The following is a 21,027-nucleotide window of genomic DNA, read 5'->3' as shown; positions in this document are numbered from 1 at the left end:
TCCTGGCCAATAGTAAAAACATTGGTGGCGCAGTGCGCCCCCCCCCCCCTCACCCAGTATTACTCATTGGTGGCAGTGGCCACAGGATCCCCTCTCCCCTGCTCCTCCGATCGGAGCCCCAGCTGTGTAATCCTGGGGCTCCGATCAGTTACCATGGCAGCCAGGACGCTATTGTAGCCCTGGCTGCCATGGTAAGCTCCATGCTGCTGTGTGCACAAAGCACAGAGCAGCAGGGACAGTGTGAGCTCCTATTCACCCTGATAGAGATCTATCAGGGGGAATAGGACAAGGGTTCTAGTCCCTAAGGGGGCTAAAAGTTAGTAAAAAAAAAACACAAAAATATTAAGTATAAATGAAAAAGACTTATAAAAAAAAATACACATTAACAATAAACAAAAAAATACACATTAACAATAAACATATTAATTTTCAGCAGATTTGTATAGGAATTTTTTTTTTTTCTCAAAAATGAAAATTCCCAGAATATCGGTATAAATTATCGGCTATCGGCCTGAAAGTTCACAAATTATCGGTATCGGTATCGACCCTAAAAAATCAATATCGGTCGATCCCTACTAACAACGAGCAAAAGTCTGAACCAATCCCTTTTAGTGCCATCGTTTTTAGTACCATACATGTATTACTATTAAAGATTGTAAAATTGCTCAGACTGATAATGACAAAATCACATCCAAGGTCATCACACAATCTTATACAATATTTCTATGACATATGGTACAAATGTCACCCTCTGGGGGAAATGGAGTAAGCAACTGAACAACAGCAATAAAGATTGAAAAAGAAGGGAAAGCAATGTCCCCTTTTAAAAGGCACAAATGAAATACTGTGTAAGTCGCCCTTAAAAAGAAATGACAGTAGTCTCATTTACATGTAACGTGGCCCCTGAGCTGACATCTTGGGAGCCTAGGTTTCTTAACGGAAACCAGTCCACACAGTACAGTCTCGGACAGCCTGATACGACATGTACTGTGTCCATACAGCCAAACTCCCAGTGATATCATTTGGGCCCACATTGGGATAGTATGAATGAAAAATCAAAACACTTATATGATCACAATATAAAAGATATAAAACCCACTGAAATAAAACAATATGACTAAGATGGGACTGTCCTATCAAACTAACTTAGGGTACTTTCACATTAGCGGCAGGGGACTCCGGCGGGTGAACAGCCTGTCGGATCCGTCCTGCCGCTAGTTCACGTGTGCCCCCGGACTGCCGCTCCCTCCCCATTGACTATATTGGGGGCGGGGGCGGAGTTCCGGTGGCGGCACGGCGAGAGGCAGCCGGGCTAAAGGTACTGCATGCAGCCTGCCGGAGTCCCCTGCCGCTAGTGTGAAACTAGCCTGAGGGATCCTTCAAAGCTTAGCTTATCATTCTTATGATCCATCAGAAGAACAGAAAATCAAAAATATCTCATCCAACTCAGGGTACGTTCACAGCTGCAATTCTAAATCCGGCGGGCTCTTCCGGTAGATTGTTCCGGCATAAATGTTGGCTGTCAGCTGAACAAAAACCGCTGCATGTAGCCGTATCTATCCGTCTGAAACCTGGCATTTATGCCGGAAAGTGGCTGGATTAACTCTGGATCCAGCAGTGAATGGCAGAATTCAGCGAAATCGCTCTGCTGGAACAGCCTGCCGGATCTGCTGTCGCAGGTGTGAACAAATCCTTATTTTGAGCATCACTTGTGATCAGTTTTCATCAGTTTGTGTCATTTCTGTCAGATATCAGTTATTTTTGACCTTAGAAAAAGTCCTGCAGTTCTCCAGATCGGTCATTGCCGGATAGCCACCTACACGCCGGGCCCCATTATCTATAATGGGACCCAGAGGAGATCAGGCCACTCCCCGGAAAATATTCCAGGATTCAGCCGGACAAAAAACGATGCTCGCAAGAGCTTCTGTCTGGCTCATTCCTGGCAGTCATTCCTGGAGAGCTGTTGCCGTAGATGAGAAACTAGCCTAAGGCTACATGCACACGACCGTATGTGTTTTGCGGTCCGCAAATTGTGGATCCGCAAAAAAACAAACAAATGACATTCCATATGGCATCCGTTTTTTTTGCTGATCCGTTTTTTTTTTTGCGGATCCATTGTAATAATGCCTATCCTTGTCCACAAACTAGGAAAAAATAGGACATGCACTATTTTTTTTGCGCATCCTATCCGCAAAAAAAACAGGAAGGACACGGAAACAAACAACATTTGTGTGCATGTAGCCTAAGATGGATCATTTTTTTAAAAATTTTTCCGTTCTTCTGAAGGATCAGAGAAGCGGAACGTTCAGCCTAAATGATTCCATACAACACAATAATAATATAATATGCTTAAATGGATATTGTACCCACTATAAACATATCATTCTCTATCCAAAAATAAAAAAACTTGTCGCCCAACTGCAATAATATACAAATGCAACCTAAGGCCTCTTTCACACGACCGTATAGCTTTTTCAGTGTTTTGCGGTCTGTTTTTTACAGATCTGTTGTTCCGTTTTTTGTTTCCTTTGTGTTTCCGTTTTTGTTCCTTTTTTTTGTGGACCCGTTGACTTGAATGGAGCCACGGAACGTGATTTGCGGGCAATAATAGGACATGTTCTATCTTTCAACGGAACGGAAAAACGGAAATACGGAAAGGGAATGCATACGGAGTACATTCAGTTTTTTTTTGCGGAACCATTGAAATGAATGGTTCCGTATACGGACCGTATACGGAACGCAAAAAACAGCCCGTAAACAGGGGGAAAAAACGGTCGTGTCAAAGAGGCCTAATACAAAAGATTCTGGAAATATACATTTCTCAGTCACTTGTCCGCTAGCTGTCCTCCAGACACTAGACTTCATTCCTGACATTTCAGTCACCCGCATGACAGCATGGAGATGAAACAAGCTTATCTCTACATATCGCCATGTAGAACATGTACAGGACTAAACCTCCCAGCGGTAGGTCTCTCACTTGTTTTCATCCGGAACAGCTTGTCTGGGCAAACAAAGATCCCACACAATAGGAATCACTAGAGAAATGCTAATTCAAAGGAGTGACCAGGACTCCCAACGATAGCGCTCCTGGGACAAGAAGCTCGTCCAGAGCTGTTAGTTCAGTAATATTTGCGTTGATCCTGCCATATGTTGCAGTATGGACACTGCCGAAACGTTCTACCTTACATTGCTTATTCAGTCCCCTGGTGAGGTCATGGGAGCTGTGCTAAGACTGGGGATGTCTGGGATTGTTTTCTTACGCTTGTGCATGCGGCTGATTCTACGGACATTCATGCATATATAAATAATCTTTATATATCGCCAACATATTCCGCAGACTATACTATTAGGGGGTACACGCACACACAATATCTGACAATGCATAGTAAACTTATAATTCAAACAAGAGGTCCCTGGTTGCAAGAGCTTACAATCTAAACAGGGTCGACACAAAATATTCTTGCCATGTACAATGGTCCAGCTGTATTTCATAAAAAAGAGGGGAGTACACGTACAACTGCATAAGGCCTCATGCACACGACCGTTGTTTTATTCCGTGTCCGTTGTTCCGTTTTTCGTGATTTTCTGCGGACCCATTGACTTTCAATGGGTCCGTTGAAAACTCGGCTAATGCACCGTTTGTCATCCGCGTCCGTGATCCGTAATTCCAGTCCGTCAAAAAAATATAACCTGTCCTATTTCTTTCACGGAAAACGGTTAGCGGACCCATTCAAGCCAATGGGACCGTGACACACAAGATTGTCATCCGCGTCCGCCTCAGTTTTTTTCCTATCATTTGCATGGCAAACTTGACTTAGACTTTTTTTTACTTTCCTTCATGTCTGGTGATCCTCCAAAAATAAAGGAAGACACACGGAAACAAAAACGGAAATGGATCACGGAACAACGGAACCCCATTTTGCGGAACGGAACACAACAACGGTCGTGTGCATGAGGCCTAAGCCAGTTAGCTGCCGGTATTTGTGTATTCACATATGAACCCCGTTAGACCTCATGCACACGACCACGTCTGATCCACATTTTTTGCAGACTGCACATGGACCCATTCATTCATATAGGTCTGCAAAAAACACAAAAACGACAGCACACGAATATCATCTGTGTGCTGTCCGCATCTGTGTGTCCGTTCCACAAATGGAAGGTCTCCCTGAAATACGGATACGGTGGTGTGCATGAGGCCTGTAGGGTGCAAGGAGTGAGAGGTTACTGCCAAATGAAGGGATCAGGGTCACTTGTGTGGCAAAAGAAAAGAAGTCAGATTAGGGAATGTAATAGGCCAACCTAAAAAGGTATGTTTCTGGGGCACACTGTGGAAACTGGGAATGAACCTGACTGCCCACAGTGTCACATTCCAGAGAAGGGCAGCGGCACGGGAAAAGTTTTGTAGATGGAGAGTGGGAAGCTCTAAAGGCTCATTCGCATAAAAAATAAAAGGGTCAGTTTCTCCACAACGCCAGCACCTACAACAAAAAAAAGGTATCATTTTACATCCACCCTACCAGGCTATATTCCTGGTTTAAGGGTCCATTCACACGTCCGTAGTGTATTGCGGATCCGCAATACACCCGGCCGGCACCCCCATAGAACTGCGGACAAGAATAGGACATGTTCTATTTTTTTCCAGAGCTGCGGACCGGAAGATCGGGGCCACGCTCCGGAAATGCGGATGTGGAGAGCGCACTGTGTGCTCTCCGCATTCATTCCTGCCCCATTGAGAATGAATGGGTCCCCGCACCTGTTCTGGATATTGCGGAATGGATGCGGACCCGTTCCACAGACGTGTGAATGGACCCTTAGTAGGGTTAATCCTGGCGACAGAGCCTCTTTAAAAGGAATGATCCCATGAAAAGTATTACTATGCAATAAATAGGGCGTTTCAAATGAAGTATTATTGCGATAGAGATGTGATGAAAACCGTTTTGTTTTTTTATGTGGATTATATGGATTATCTGGTACACCCCCTGCTGTTTCTCCTATGGCTGAAATTCTAGTCCACCTTCTCTTGCATTCAGCATACGATCCTGCTCTAAATGTGGGGGTCGTCCTCTCATAGTGAAGCAGGTGAAGTGGCCAAGACACCGTTCATGTAACCATCTGCTTAGACACCGGAGAAGGATTTTGTAGAATTGCTGTGACCATGTGTGCAGGACTATTTTCTATGCAGGGGCGCAAGGGGTTAACAAAAGCTGATTGCAATGCACTCCTGGGAGATGTGGAAGATCACAGAAAGTGAGGAGACAAGTCCTCCGGAAAAAAAGGCAAAAATGACACTAGAGATGGGTGTGCATTATTTCAGATTTCTTTTTATTATTCACGGAATAACCCCTTTAAAACCACAGAAGTTGTAATAGAAGTGGCTGAGGACCACTGAGGACTTTTTATTGAACATGGCAAAAGTCGTGCGATTTCATTATGGTGAAAGTCAGAAGTTATGTTACATCAACTTGACCCTGGATCATAAGGCTGACGCTACAAACCAGTATTTATAACTGTATACTGCAGAGAAAATTGAGCGTTTTTGACTAATGAACAAGGCTAAGTAAAAAGGTGGGACGTGCGGCTTAGAAAAGGATCCTATTGTTGTTAATTACGCCTTGACAACCGATTTACGACCTTTAAGTGTTTTACAACAGGGCGGATTTGACCAGTCACGGCACTTTCGAGAAACCAGAATAACCGTTTCCAACAAATTCACCTTTCAGATTGGAATCCTAATTAGAGAAGAGCGAATTTCATATTTTGAAATTCGTTTGCGATTCGTTTCCTGGTAAAAGCAGAATTGCGTTATGGATTCCGTTACCACGGACCATGACGCAATTCTATGACGGAATGCCTTTAGAGGCATTCCGTTATTTATTCCGTCAAAATAGAAGTCTATGGGCTGCATAGCGGATCCGTCCTGTTTCCGTTATACAGGAGAGGACTCCCCTGCGTAACAGAAACGGGACGGATCCGTTTTGCAGCCCATAGACTTCTATTATGACGAATAAATAACGGAATGCCTCTAAAGGCATTCGGTCATAGAATTGCGTTATGGTCCGTGGTAACGGAATCCATAACGCAATTCTGCTTTTACCAGTTAACGAATCGCAAACTAATTTCATAAACGGAAATTCGCTCTTCTCTAATTCTAACACTATATAAACCATACAAATCATGCGGCAATATGTGGTGCATCTTACTCAAGCGCACTTCAAATTATGAAATGCATCTATTTCTAAGTCTCAAAAGACAACCATAAGGAAACCTGCACGTGTCGCATATTACGTGCAGTTTTTCCGTGCGGACTGTCATGTGGAATACAATATCAGCAAAGTGTATGAGATTAGACAAATCTCAGGTCCGCTCTGCCTATTTTCTGTGTGGATATTTTGGTGGATTTCACCCTTTTTAGTGCAAGGTTGAGATCTGTGGAAAATCTGCATCAAATCCACACCAAAAATCACAAGTAATAAATGCACTTTTTGGTGCCAAAAAACACAGAAATCTGCATTAAAAACGTCCCCATATTTTCTGTTTTCGCACCCGCGTGCAGGTGGCCTTAAGGTATGATCACGGGGGGCGGATTTTGTGGGCTGAAAAATCCATGGTGCCTTACAGTAGCGGCAAAATGCATGAGATGGTGCCAAAAATTCCGGCAGATATTGACCTGTGGTGCAGACCTTCAGATCTGCCGCATGTCAATTTTTGCTGTGGATTCTCAGAATGGATTTCACTTTGTGCAGTGCATAGGGCAGGCATCCTCCAACTGCGGCCCTCCAGCTGTTGCAAAACTACAACTCCCAGCATGCCCGAACAGCCTACAGGTATCAGCCTACAGCAGGGCATTGTGGGAGTTGTAGTTTTACAACAGCTGGAGGGCCGCAGGTTTTGGATGCTTGGCATAGGGTATATCCACATGGAACGGAAATACAAATCTGTGACGTATCTGCAGTTACAGTTGTATTTTTTGTGTGTGGACTTGTTGCCGATTTCCCCCTGCAATGGGTGAAATCAGCAGTGAAAATCTGCCCCACAATTTCCACATATCTTGTGGAATCTTCTCTGCCCCTACTGCAATATACGCCACAAAACCAGAGCGTAAAATGTGCAGTGCGTCTGTCCCATGAGACCATATGCTCTAAGCCACCCGCACTCGTGTGGGAGAACGCACATGGCATCCGCATGAATTTTGGATATTGTGGATTAGATGCGGTTTTGACGCAGATCTCACCCTTCCATTGAAAAGGTTGAAATCCACAGCTAAGGGCTCATACACACAAACGTATTTTTTTTCCGTGCCCGTTCCGGGATTTTTTTTGTGGCCCGTATGTGGAACCATTCACTTCAATGGAGCTGCAAAAAAACGGAAGTAACATCATGCACATTCCAATTCCATATGTACATTACGGACAAGGATAGGACTGTTCTATTAAGGGCCAGCTGTTCCGTTCCGTAAATTACAGAATGCATGCGGCCAGTATGCTTTGCGTATTGGCAAATTTGCGGACCGCCAAATTGGAAATCTACACTTTGCTGGTACTGTAATACACTGCGGGTTTTCCGCACGGGAATCCACAAGGAAAAACTGCACGTATTCAGCAATGTGTGCTGGTGGCCTTAGGGCTCATGCAAACGGCCGTTGTGCCGCATACGGCAGTTCCACAATACACGGGGCACCGGCCGTGTGCACCCCACTTGAATGGGTCCGCAAACCCAGGGACATGTTCGATCACGGACCCATTCAAGTTGAATGCGTCTCGATCCGTCCCGGCCGCCGCACGGACGTTGCCCGTGCATTGGGGACCGCAGATTGCACTCCCCAATGCACGGAACGGCTGCACAACAGCCGTGTGCATGAGGCCTAAGGCTGCGTTCACACGGGCGAGATTTCCGCGTAGGTGAACGCACTGCACCCGCACTGAATCTGGACCCATTCATTTCAATGGGGCTGTTCAGATGAGCGATGATTTTCACGCATCACTTGTGCGTTGCGTGAAAATCGCAGCATGCTCTATATTCTGCGTTTTTCGCGCAACGCAGGCCCCATAGAAGTGAATGGGGTTGCGTGAAAATGGCAAGCATCCGCAAGCAAGTGCGGATGCGGTGCGATTTTCACGCATGGTTGCTAGGTGACAGTCTATAAACTGTATTATTTTCCCTTATAACATGGTTATAAGGGAAAATAATAGCATTCTGAATACAGAATGCTTAGTAGGTGATCAATTGAGGGTTAAAAAAAATAAACTCACCTTCTCCTCTTGTTCGCGTAGTTCTCCCGGTCTTTAGTTCTTTAAAAGATAAACTATGGGCTAAAGGACCTTTGGTGACGTCAGATCACATGCTCCAATCACATGGTCCATCACCGCGGTGATGGACCATGTGATTGGAGCATGTGATCTGACGTCACCAAAGGTCCTTTAGCCCATAGTTCATCTTTTAAAGAACTAGACCGGGAGAACTACGCGAACAAGAGGAGAAGGTGAGTTTATTTTTTTTAACCCTCAATTGATCACCTACTAAGCATTCTGTTTTCAGAATGCTATTATTTTCGGTTATAAGGGAAAATAATAACATCTACACAACACCTAACCCAAACCTGAACTTCTGTGAAGAAGTTCGGGTCTGGGTACCACAGTCGGTTTTTTATCACGCGCGTGCAAAACACATTGTACCCGCGTGATAAAAACTGAACATCGGAACGCAATCGCAGTCAAAACTGACTGCAATTGCATTCCTACTCGCGCGGGTTTGCCGCAACACACCGGGACGCATCCGGAACTAATCCGGACACGCTCGTGTGAACCCAGCCTAAGGGTGAAATCCACTGCAGATCTGCAACATAATCTGCATGCAAATCACACAGATTTTGCAGTGAATTAGTTCTGCTGCAAAATGCACACGTGGAAGTACCGTAAAAGTACAATCAAAGCTATCCACTAGGCAAGACAAACCAAGGGTAATAGTCCCACAAAACAGCTGCATGCTTCTGGACATGCTGGGGGTTGTAGTTTACACAGGTGGAGAGCCTACTGCTGCAAACAAAGCAGAAAGAACTGTACATGGGCAGATCCATAAATGAATAGGACAGGAGTTACTAGCACCAACTTGTCAGGCCATGTCATGTTGATAGCATCAGTGAGGTGTCTATGAGGCTGACAAAGAGCTGGCCTCTTTTGTTAGGATTCGTAATAAACAATCTATATGACGCCAAATACACATTCCATCCCCATCATACAATGATCACAGATAATTAAACTGTCATGACTGTAGTAAGTATATAAACGAGAGATAATCCCTGGCTTCTTACTCAGGACCAAGCACGAAACAACTACAACACAATAAAATACTAAATGTTACGACTTTACAACCAAAACATTCTATTCAGGGCTTTGATATAGAAGAAGTGTCCGCTTGTGTCTGCTCACATTGTGCTTGGGCTGTATGTTCAGCATATAGGATGGACACTATCATTAGCCCATGTGGCCACTGCAGGGAAAATGGTAAAAACCCATCAGGTTTTACTAAAAACGAGCGGAACTCGTAGCACAAAGGTACTTGTATTATCCCTGCTCTGCATGTGTACAGTGCTCTGACATTGCTTTATCCATACACTATGACATCATTGTGTGTATTATATGTGCATGGTTGTATAATTATTTCCTACCTCTGTGATGTCATTGTTTATGGGGTTACTTTTTCAGTGCATTATCTCTGTACCATGACATCACTGTGTGCATTATCCCTGTACTGTGACATCACTGTGTACATTATCCCTGTACCATGACATCACTGTGTGCATTATCCCTGTACTGTGACATCACTGTGTGCATTATCCCTGTACCGTGACATCACTGTATGCATTATCCCTGTACCGTGACATCACTGTGTGCATTATCCCTGTACCGTGACATCACTGTGTGCATTATCCCTGTACCGTGACATCACTGTGTACATTATCCCTGTACCATGACATCACTGTGTGCATTATCCCTGTACTGTGACATCACTGTGTGCATTATCCCTGTACCATGACATCACTGTATGCATTATCCCTGTACCGTGACATCACTGTGTGCATTATCCCTGTACCGTGACATCACTGTGTGCATTATCCCTGTACCGTGACATCACTGTGTGCATTATCCCTGTACCGTGACATCACTGTGTGCATTATCCCTGTACTGTGACATCACTGTGTGCATTATCCCTATACTGTGACATCACTGTATGCATTATCCCTGTACCCTGGCATCACTGTGTGCATTATCCCTGTACCCTGGCATCACTGTGTGCATTATCCCTGTACCGTGACATCACTGTGTGCATTATCCCTGTACCGTGACATCACTGTGTACATTATCCCTGTACCATGACATCACTGTGTGCATTATCCCTGTACTGTGACATCACTGTGTGCATTATCCCTGTACTGTGACATCACTGTGTGCATTATCCCTGTACCGTGACATCACTGTGTGCATTATCCCTGTACCGTGACATCACTGTGTGCATTATCCCTGTACCGTGACATCACTGTGTGCATTATCCCTGTACCGTGACATCACTGTGTGCATTATCCCTGTACCGTGACATCACTGTGTGCATTATCCCTGTACTGTGACATCACTGTGTGCATTATCCCTGTACTGTGACATCACTGTATGCATTATCCCTGTACCCTGGCATCACTGTGTGCATTATCCCTGTACCCTGGCATCACTGTGTGCATTATCCCTGTACCGTGACATCACTGTGTGCATTAGCCCTGTACCGTGACATCACTGTGTGCATTAGCCCTGTACCCTGACATCACTGTGTGCATTAGCCCTGTACCCTGGCATCACTGTGTGCATTATCCTTGTATCGTGACATCACTGTGTGCATAATCCCTGTACTGTGACACCACTGTATGCCTTATACTTGTATTGTGACATCACTGTGTACATTATCCCTGTGCCCTGACATCACTGTGTGCATTATCCCTGTACTGTGACACCACTGTATGCCTTATACTTGTATTGTGACATCACTGTGTGCATTATCCCTGTACCTTGACATCACTGTGTGCATTATCCCTGTACTGTGACATCACTTTGTGCATTATCCCTGTACCGTGACATCACTGTGTGCATTAGCCCTGTACCCTGACATCACTGTGTGCATTATCCCTGTACCATGACATCACTGTGTGCATTATCCCTGTACCATGACATCACTGTGTGCATTAGCCCTGTACCCTGACATCACTGTACTGTACATTACTGAGAAAAGAATCTTGTAACATTACCATGAGAATAATCTTTATGTTGTGACATCACAATCCTCACATCTCAGCTTTCTGCGGTGTGTACCTTAGGTGGGGAATTGCATACTGGAGTTAAAGGGGTTGAGCTGCCGCCTAAATTTTATTAAGACAAAAAAAGCTCTCAGAATACTTTCAAATAATAAGTAATACTTCCATTTCCGATCCCCCATCAGTCCCGTTCGGATGAATCCCAGATGCCCAGCCGGGCTCTGTCATCACAGACACGTGACATTAGTCAGTCAGTGGATGCAGCAATGGCCGCTACTATCAGTGATTAGCTGAGCGGTCACATTTGTGTGTTAACAGGTACCAGGAAGGAATCGGACAGAGCCGCTATACAATGAAGAGTCCGCAGAGTTCGTCCAAGCGCTACAGCCCCTTCAAACTGCAGTCAGACCCCACTGATCAGATACTGGTGACCTATTCTGAGGAGGTCATCAATATTTTATACACAGAAAATCCCTTTACATACACAGTTGTGTTCAAAATAATAGCAGTCAGACATCACTAACCTGATCAATCACTGTTTTTGGTAGAAATTATATTTCTACATGGCAAATAATTTACTAGCAGGTGAAGTAGAGTAATAGAAATCCAACAGTCATGCCATCCATGCTGCTGATTCTCTGTAATTCAATCACTTATTGAAAGGGGCATGTTCAAAATAATAGCAGTGTGGAGTTTGAAAAACAGGTGGCAATTATTGCCCTTATTTAGGGAAGAAAGGCAGCAAATGTTGTACATGCTGGTTACAGTGCATTTCTCTCTGAAATTCTGAGGAAAATGGGTCGTTCCAGACATTGTTCAGAAGAACAGCGTACCTTGATTAAAAAGTTGATTGAAGAGGGGAAAACATATAAAGAACTGCAGAAAACGATAGGCTGCTTAGCTAAAATGATCGCAAATGCTTTAAAATGGCAACCAAAACCTGAAAGACGAGGAAGAAAGCGAAAAACTACCATTCAAATGGATAGAAGAAGAGCCAAAATGGCAAGGACTCAGCCAACAATTAGCTCCAGGAAGATCAAAGAAGGTCTAACGTTACCTGTGAGTACTGTTACAATTAGAAGACGCCTATGTGAAGCCAAGCTATCTGCAAGAAGCCCCCGCAAAGTCCCACTGTTGAAAAAAAGACATGTGCTGAAGAGGTTACAATTTGCCAAAGAGCACATTGACTGGCCTAAAGAGACATTTTGTGGACTGATGAAAGTAAGATTGTTCTTTTTTTCAGTCGGAGACAGTTTGTCAGACGACCCCCAAACACTGAATTCAGCCACAGTACACTGTGAAGCATTGTGGCGCAAGCATCATGATATGGGGATGTTTCTCATACTACGGTGTTGGGCCTATTTATCACATACCAGGGATCATGGATCAGTTTGAATATATCAGAATACTTGAAGAGGTCATGCTGCCTTATACTGAAGAGGAAATGCCCTTGAAATGGGTGTTCCTACAAGACAACGACCCCAAACACATCAGTAAACGTGCAACATCTTGGTTCCAGACCAACAAGATTAACGTTATGGAGTGGCCAGCCCAATCCCCGGATCTTCATCCAATAGAAAACTTGTGGGGTGACATCAAAAATGCAGTTTCTGAGGCAAAACCAAGAAAGAGAGAAGAACTGTGGAATGTAGTTCAATCATCCTGGGCTGGAATACCTGTTCACAGGTGCCAGAAGTTGGTTGACTCCATGTAACACAGATGTACAGCAGTTCTCAGAAACACTGGTTATACAACTAAATTTAGTTATTCAAAGGAAAGCAAAATCTTCAAACATTTTTCAGTTTATATAGTGAATGTTTGAATTTGTACAGAAGAATACAAACACTGCTATTTTTTGGAACAGTCTAATATTCACTTTTCTTCAATTTCTTTAGAGGAACAACACAAATTTGATATATTTTTCTTCATGTTTTGATTTGGAATAGAATGTGTAGTGTTCCCAATGCATTTGTGTGTATGGGAATAAAAGCTATTAGAAGGATTTTGAGCTTTATTCACTTTTTTAAACACACTGCTATTATTTTGAACACAACTGTACATGTTCGGATTTGTGAGATCCCTGAAGTTCACACCCGCTAACCATCCAGTTGGAAGCATTATTCCTAAGCATACAGGATACGTTTTAATACAGGCTTTCCTTTGTTTTCAAGCAAAGCTAATGCTAAACTAATCCAGGTAATGAAAGTCACAGCTGCCCCCAAGAACAATAAACCTTCCCCTCTATGAAAAGTTGGTGAAACGAGTTTACAGAAGAAAATATACCTGTATGTGCTGCTAGGGCGATCGCATTTCACACCGCATGCTTCGTACTGACAGGTTTAATACCACTGATGGAGCCTTCAAACTACAGCTCCCCAAAACCAGGAACCAAAGAAAGCAAATGCACTCATCTTAATGCTCATGTCCAGCCACATACAGAGGCTGGACAGAAATCATACTCCAGGACCCTCACGGAGAAGGAAGAACACCCGAATCCTCAGCCCAGTCATTTGTACAATACAAAAGGAAGACATGAGTTACACTGACTGTGCAAATATAATATCGCCATATCAGCAGGTCATGAAATAGAATATCTGCTCTCATACCGGACCATTTACATGCAAACATGAAACGAGGCTTTGTAATCAGGATAAGAGCTATTCATGCAATAATTTAGAAGCCTAAACAATCAGCGTACGGACAAGTGCGATCATCAGGAAATAGGTGACGGAAAATCCTAGCAAAGCATGGCTGAATTCACACACAGTAAATTTTGTTGCAGAAACGTATGCGACTGTCCCATTTATCTGAATAGGGCTTCAATATCCTCTTCAAAGGGTTTTTCCAAGTTTTTAAGGCCTCATGCACACTGCCGTAACTGTATTTTGGTCAGCAAACCACAGATCCGCAAAATACAGAACTTGTGTGCTCTCTGGATTTTTTTTTTCTATCCCATAAATTGAAATGACTATTCTCATCCGCAATGCGGACCAGAATAGGACATGTTCTATAGTTTGACATCCATGCGCTGTCCGTTTTTTTTGTTTTTTTTGAAGACCCATAGAAATGAATACGTTCGTGTGCGATCCACCAAAAAAGTTGATCGGACATAGATGGAAATACGGTCGTGTGCATGAGGCCTTATACTCATGACCTATTCTCAAAATCAGTCATGCAGTGGTCGACACCTGACAACCCTTGCTCCAGCGGGCACCACGGCCTCCTAGCAGGTTACCTAGAACAGCACCATCCATTGTACGGCAGCTGTCCTTGGTATTACAACTCAGCCTCAGCCCCAACTCAGCTGAATGGTGGAGGTTCCAGAAGTCAGACCACCACTGATCTGATATTGATGACCTATCCAGCTGGACAATCCCTTTAAGGACCAGTGGCCTAAGCAATGGGTTCCCATAGACAAGAGGTCTCGTATTCAAGTATAAAGCAAGTCCAGCTTGTGGAGAACATGGTGTATAGTCTATAATGAGGTGAAATAGATAATAATAATCATATTTATTTATATAGCGCCACCATATTCTGCAGAGATAATTATACTTACCGTTTAAAGGATAACCGTCATATTTTTTTTTAATTAGCTAGTTTATTAGAGCTAGGCATGTATACCTGAGTTAGTCTGTCAATGATTGTCAAAAGATCTGTAATTACATTATAATAACAGCTTTCATTAATGTCCTCTGTCCCTTTCCATTGGTCCCTTAAAAGACCGTTGTTATGACTTGTCTGTCTTCCTTTTAGTATAAACAGGAGACAGAGGGGCGGTCCTTCACACTGCATGAAGAGTGAGGAGGCGTGCCTCTCAGTAATCCAATCTGACTGGCTGTCAGGGAGCGGCTGGCTACGGCAAGTGTGTATGAGAATTGAGGGAAAGCAGTTTTGGCCTCAGAGAACTGGCAGAGGAGCCATCTTGAGAAGGTCCTCATAGTGTAAATGTTTAAACAGCCGTAACTAAGGGAAAAACTCAAGGAAAACAGTGGTATGTGAAGAAACTAAACATTGCTTTATGCATAATGTTGCTGCAGCAGTAACATATGCTAAAACAGATTTTTGGATTGAAAACATGAGAGTTACCCTTTAAAGGGAACCTGTCACCTCTACTATGCTACCCTCACTGAGCGTTTCTAAATGTTCATTGTGTTACCCTAAACATATAAATTACACTTTTAATTTCATTTGCAGACGAATTCAATAAGTATTATGCATTTTTGTACTTCCCGCCTTTTATGCAAATTAACATAAAAGAGTCATATCTTACTTGTGTGACCAGAGAAGAGTCATATTTTCAAGCTCTGACTCATCTCAGGTTAATTTGCATATGTATCAAATCGTTTTATTTACACAATAAAAGCACACAGAGCTATGGGGACTGGGTATTGCGGATGTGCTAGCGGCCATCTAGCAACCCATGTCCTCAGCTCTATACCCAAAATCCAGGTGACAGGTTCCCTTTAAAAAAGGACCTTTCACCAGTTTTTACTTATAAAAGCGATACCTCACTGTAGCCCATGTTCCCTAGATGTCATATCGCTAATTATTTTCATGATATGCTCCTCCGTTGCGCCGCTGTGCCCCTCGTTCTGTTTAGGCGCCCTGTATGCTAATTAATAGCATCGGAACAGGGAGGAGGAGACATCAGCTTTTATCAGGGGGCGTCTCTTCTATCTGGCTGTGGTGCTGTCCAATTTTTTCTCAATGGCTGTGACGCGCTCCGCTGTGATTGGACAGCACCACAGCCAGATAGAAGAGACGCCCCCTGATAAAAGCTGATGTCTCCTCCTCCCTGTTCCGATGCTATTAATTAGCATACAGGGCGCCTAAACAGAACGAGGGGCACAGCGGCGCAACGGAGGAGCATATCATGAAAATAATTAGCGATATGACATCTAGGGAACATGGGCTACAGTGAGGTATCGCTTTTATAAGTAAAAACTGGTGAAAGGTCCTTTTTAAAGGGAACCTGTCATGTGGGTATTTGATTCTAATCTAACTCATTATATACAATCATTAACTATTACTGGTGTGACAGATGGTTACCTCATAATATACACACAAAGATGCCACATGCCGCATGCTAATGAGCTGATTTGAGTCCAGCGTTTTTTCTATTCAGCACTGTAGCCACTCCACTATTCACTTGTTCAGAAGCTCAGAATCCCGCGCATGCGCGCTGTCTGACTAGTGTAATGGCGCACATTCATAGCTGAAAGTAAACTGGGCATGCGTCGGCTCATCCTCACTTCCGGTGGACCAGTACAAGCAGGAATTATTTGTCACTGCGCGATCCCGTCTCCGGCTCCCGCACTCAGCCGGCCACTCTCCTCTCTCTGCGCATGTGCACGATGGAAAAGCCTGGCGCATGTGCAGAGAGTGGAAAGCGGCCGGCTGAGTGCGGGATCTGGAGACGGGATAGCGCAGTGACAAGGAGCGCACCGCGCATGCACGAGACTTGCATGATCACAGCCTCACAGCAGGATGTCCATCTCAGTGAAGGGAGGACGGGTAAGTGGCGGGCTTAGCTCGACTTGAAGCGAGGAGGCCGCTGCCCCCTTGACTTCAAGCTGACTCTGAGGACTCTGACTCTGAGGATAGCCTTTTTATAAAGTCTACAACAACCAGTGGAGGAATGAAAAACATGATTAGGAACACATTGGGGGCTACTGTAAGGTAATGATGTCGGTTTAAAATGTGTTTTGGAGGTGACAAGCAATGTCCTGACAATGAAGCCATACAGAGGAGGTCACAGACACCAGCAACATGCTCTCCTAACTATGAATGCGCTGAAAGCCACATCAAAGGCAAGGTTCAATCTCCAACCTAGAACTTATACAGCTTGAAAAATTGTAGGAAAGCCAATAAATCGGCCACTAATAAGCAAAGTATGGGGGACATGGTTTCCACTGTGCCACCAACCCCTGCAGAGGACTCCATGTGAGGGCACCAGACAGAGAACATGGAGAAGATGCAAATAGGTGGATATTGACACAAACAAGCCTGTAGAACTGGAGAGACATGTTCCTGGTCCAGCAATGTCTCCTGTCTCCACAACACAGAACACAATGGGCATGCACCATACCTAAATACTTGATCTCAAATCCTGGAGGGGGCTTGAGGGACCTCCTGACCCAGCCTTCCCTCAGAACCCCCAGGTGCTCCTCCTTGCCTTGGATCAGCAGGACATGCTCATCTATCCAGCCCAAGAAGAAGGTCTCCGAGATGGCAGCCGTCACTTTCCTGTTCCAGAAATGCTGCATGTTCTCAGCTTTAAAGTCGGCAAAGATCTCATAACCCACATGGTGCCTCTGGAGCTTCTCATCCGACAGCAGGAGCCTCTCGGAGGTCCCGCTGTGACTCAGGACCACGGCCAGGGAGTGGGGGGCGATCTGCAGGCCGGGCTCCATGCTGTCAGGCATCTGGAGGGGCACGGTGCCCAGTCAAACTTCAAGCAGATGGTTAGTGCAAGTGCATGGCTCCCTGCAAACTTCTGCCCGGCTCACCAGCAAGAGGCAATCCTCCTCACCAACAAGACCCTGCTCGCCCGACTGCCGGCCATTCCCACACACAGGCAGTGCAATGCTGACGAGCCCCGGGTGGAATTTACAGGTGGGCAATACGGGCAGCAGTGGACCCTCCCTCCGGAGCGGACAGCTTCCACTACAGAGAAGCTGCTGCCCTCTGCCGGCCGACGCGCTGTACTGCACCCAGAGCTTCCTCGCCTCCCTGACACCTGTCACTTTGATGTTACAGGATGGACGGGTTTTTATGCTAGAAACATGGCTTATCTCACTGTCCACTATATATCTGATCCGAGCCTGTAATAAAAGACATAAAACAAAGAGTTAATATGCCATTCATCCCTGGAGAGACTCAATAAACCGATGAAACACATATGCAATGGTAGTGGACTGGTAAACGATCCACTTTAGTAATGGCACCAGCATATTGTGAAGGAGATGCCACTTAGGGAAACAGTTCAATCTGTAAAGGGTCCTTATATAGATGAATCTGGGGCTCATTTACAAAGGCAGGCATTTTACGCCGGTCTTTGTTCCCTCCCGGTGCTGGCGAAGAAAGCACCTAATTAGGCCTCCTGCACACGACCGTTGTGTGCATCCGCGTCCGTGGTTCCGTTTTCCGTTTTTTTTCGCAGACCCATTGACTTTCAATGGGTCCGTGGAAAAATCGGAAGATGCACCGTTTGGCAGCCGCATCCGTGATCCGTGTTTCCTGGCCGTGAAAAAAATATGACCTGTCCTATTTTTTTCACGGTCAACGGTTCGCGGACCCATTCAAGTCAATGGGTCCGTGAAAAATCACGCATGCACACAAGATTGTCATCCGTGTCCATGATCCGTGTCCGTGATCCGTGTCCGTTTTTTCCTATCATTTCAAAGGCAAACTTGACTTAGATTTTTTTTTTCATTTTTCATGTCCGTGGATCCTCCAAAAATCAAGGAAGACCCACGGACGAAAAAACGGTCACGATCACGGACCAACGGAACCCCGTTTTGCGGACCGTGAAAAAATACTGTCGTGTGCAGGAGGCCTAAGATGAGGCTCAGGCCTAACCCCCCGTCACTGCCTTACCAATCCCAAGTGGCGAGGACCGCGCAAAAACGCTCGTGCAACAAAATATTGTCGCACAGGCATTCCGAAAAAGGGCCTTGCGACTATTTATACACCAAAATCTGAAAAGATATTTCTAAATGACCCCCTCCGTGTTTTTGCCGGGATTTTTTTACTATTTTTTTTTTCTAAATGGCCGTGTGAATGAACTTATTTCTGGCAGATTTCCCTATTGTGAAAGAGATGTACATTTTTTTTACTTTATTTTTATAGTTATACCACACACAAGAAAAAAAAAACATAATTCATATAGATAAAAAGACAAAAAAAACACCACTCTGTTATTCCTTGGCCCCAATGGAACTTCCATCCAACATACCTATTGATTATTATCCATTTTAGAATCAGATTCAAGGACATCTTTATGCTCATTTGATTATCCCACTGTTGCAATGTTGGAGGGAGGACAGATTTCCAATTCTTCTCTGCCTGAAAATACTGTAAATACCCCAAAAGCTACAGCATGCTGAGTTTTTGAAGGCAAAAAGACAAAAAAAAAAAAACACCCAATGAACAAAACACCACAAAATAAAAATGCTTGTGTGTTCTGCCACATAGACCTTCAGCTAACATCTGGAGCTGGCGGTTTTACTGCAAAATGCAGAGGCATAAAATGCGACTAAGGCCTCATGCACACAACCGCATCCGTATTTCGTTCCACAAACTATGGATCCACAGAACGCAGATTCCTTCCGTGTGCATTCTGCATTTTTCTCACTATGGCTATTTGCAAACCAAAACCAGGAGTGAAACCTAACAAAAAATTGTAAGGGAAAGATTTGCACCTCTTCTGTATTTTGGGGGCCACTGCTGGTTTCATCTCACAATCACTGATACAAAATAGTGACAAAAATAGTGGCAAAACAGAGAACGGCGCTCTTGGGGGGCTCACCAGCTACTGCTGTGTGGATTTAGGCACAACCCTAGTATAAGCGATCAAGGAGGTGGTGTTGGTTGGTGCAGCTGATGTCTCCAGTCTCCTCCACAGGCAGTAGCCAATCACAGGAGGAACAAAAAGTCATAAAGGGAAGAACAGAAAATTAGACCGGCATAAACCCACAAGGAACCCGTCGTCTGTGACTCCTCAGAGTAGTTGGCTGCTGAAACCAGACAGCTTGTTTAATTCCAGGGCTGAAAAAGGAGCCCCAGAGCTCCAAAACACGTCAAGCAGTTCTACCAGCCCTCCAGTGGTCATGTCACTGCGCCCAACACGTCTCTGATCCAGGTCTAATTTTCTGTTCTTCCCTTTATGTAAAATACGGGTGCGTGAGGTGGCCTCAAGATATGTTCACACAGTGTTTATGGTGAATGCTCTGCATTTATTCCAAGAAAATCCGCTTGTATCTCAGTTTCTAAGAACAAACACATAGGGCATCACCAATGCAAGATTTAGGTGAAAACATGAGATGGTTCAAGATATTGAATTAAGGCGTTTTTAACATTGGTGGGACCAGTGCAAAGGCTGTAATGTTTTCATCAGAAAAGTGAATTTTAGCATATGTTACTGCTGCAGCAGCATTATGCATAAAGCAATCTTTAGTTTCTTCCCATACCACTGCTTTCCTTGAGCTTTTCCCTTAGTTGCGGCTGTTTTAACCTCTACAATATGAGAATCTTCTCAAGATGGCTCCTCTGCCAGTTCTCTGAGGCCAAAACTTCTTTCCCTCACTTCCCATACACACTTGCTGTAGCCAGCAGCTCCCTACCAGCCAATCAGATTGAATTTCTGAGAGACACGCCTCCTCACTCTGAAGCCTATTGCAGGCATACAGTGTGAAGGACCGCCCCTCTGTTTTCTGTTTATACTAAAAGGAAGACAGACAAGCCCTAGCAACGGTCTTTTTAGGGAACAATGGAAAGGGACAGAGGACATTAATGAAAGCTGTTATTATAAGGTAATTACAGATCTTTTAGCAATCATTGACAGACTACATGGTATACATGCCGAGCTCTAATAAACTAGCAAATTAAAAAAATGACAGTTACACTTCAATGTGTAGGCTCCCTGTCTAAAAAAAAAAGGATGCATTAAGTTAGACTACAGTATTTCATACACTGGTATCCAGCACGTATATATAAATACAAACTAGGAC

At 44.3% G+C, this 21,027-nt stretch overlaps 1 protein-coding gene across 1 annotated transcript in view; it reads right to left on the bottom strand.

The window, feature by feature from the left end:
- STOX2 (storkhead box 2) overlaps window positions 1-17,915 on the bottom strand; it is a 225,984-nt gene extending 208,069 nt beyond the window's left edge. The window contains exon 1 of the mRNA XM_040418716.1: window positions 17,385-17,915. Within this exon, the coding sequence (XP_040274650.1) occupies window positions 17,385-17,721 (337 nt within the window). The 5' untranslated portion in view covers window positions 17,722-17,915. The remainder of the gene's footprint in view (window positions 1-17,384) is intronic.
- Window positions 17,916-21,027: the final 3,112 nt, after the last annotated feature.

The sequence above is a fragment of the Bufo bufo genome, chromosome 2 (assembly GCF_905171765.1).
Source record: "Bufo bufo chromosome 2, aBufBuf1.1, whole genome shotgun sequence".
Classification (NCBI taxonomy): Eukaryota; Metazoa; Chordata; class Amphibia; order Anura; family Bufonidae; genus Bufo; species Bufo bufo.
This window is presented reverse-complemented; position numbering and strand designations above follow the sequence as displayed.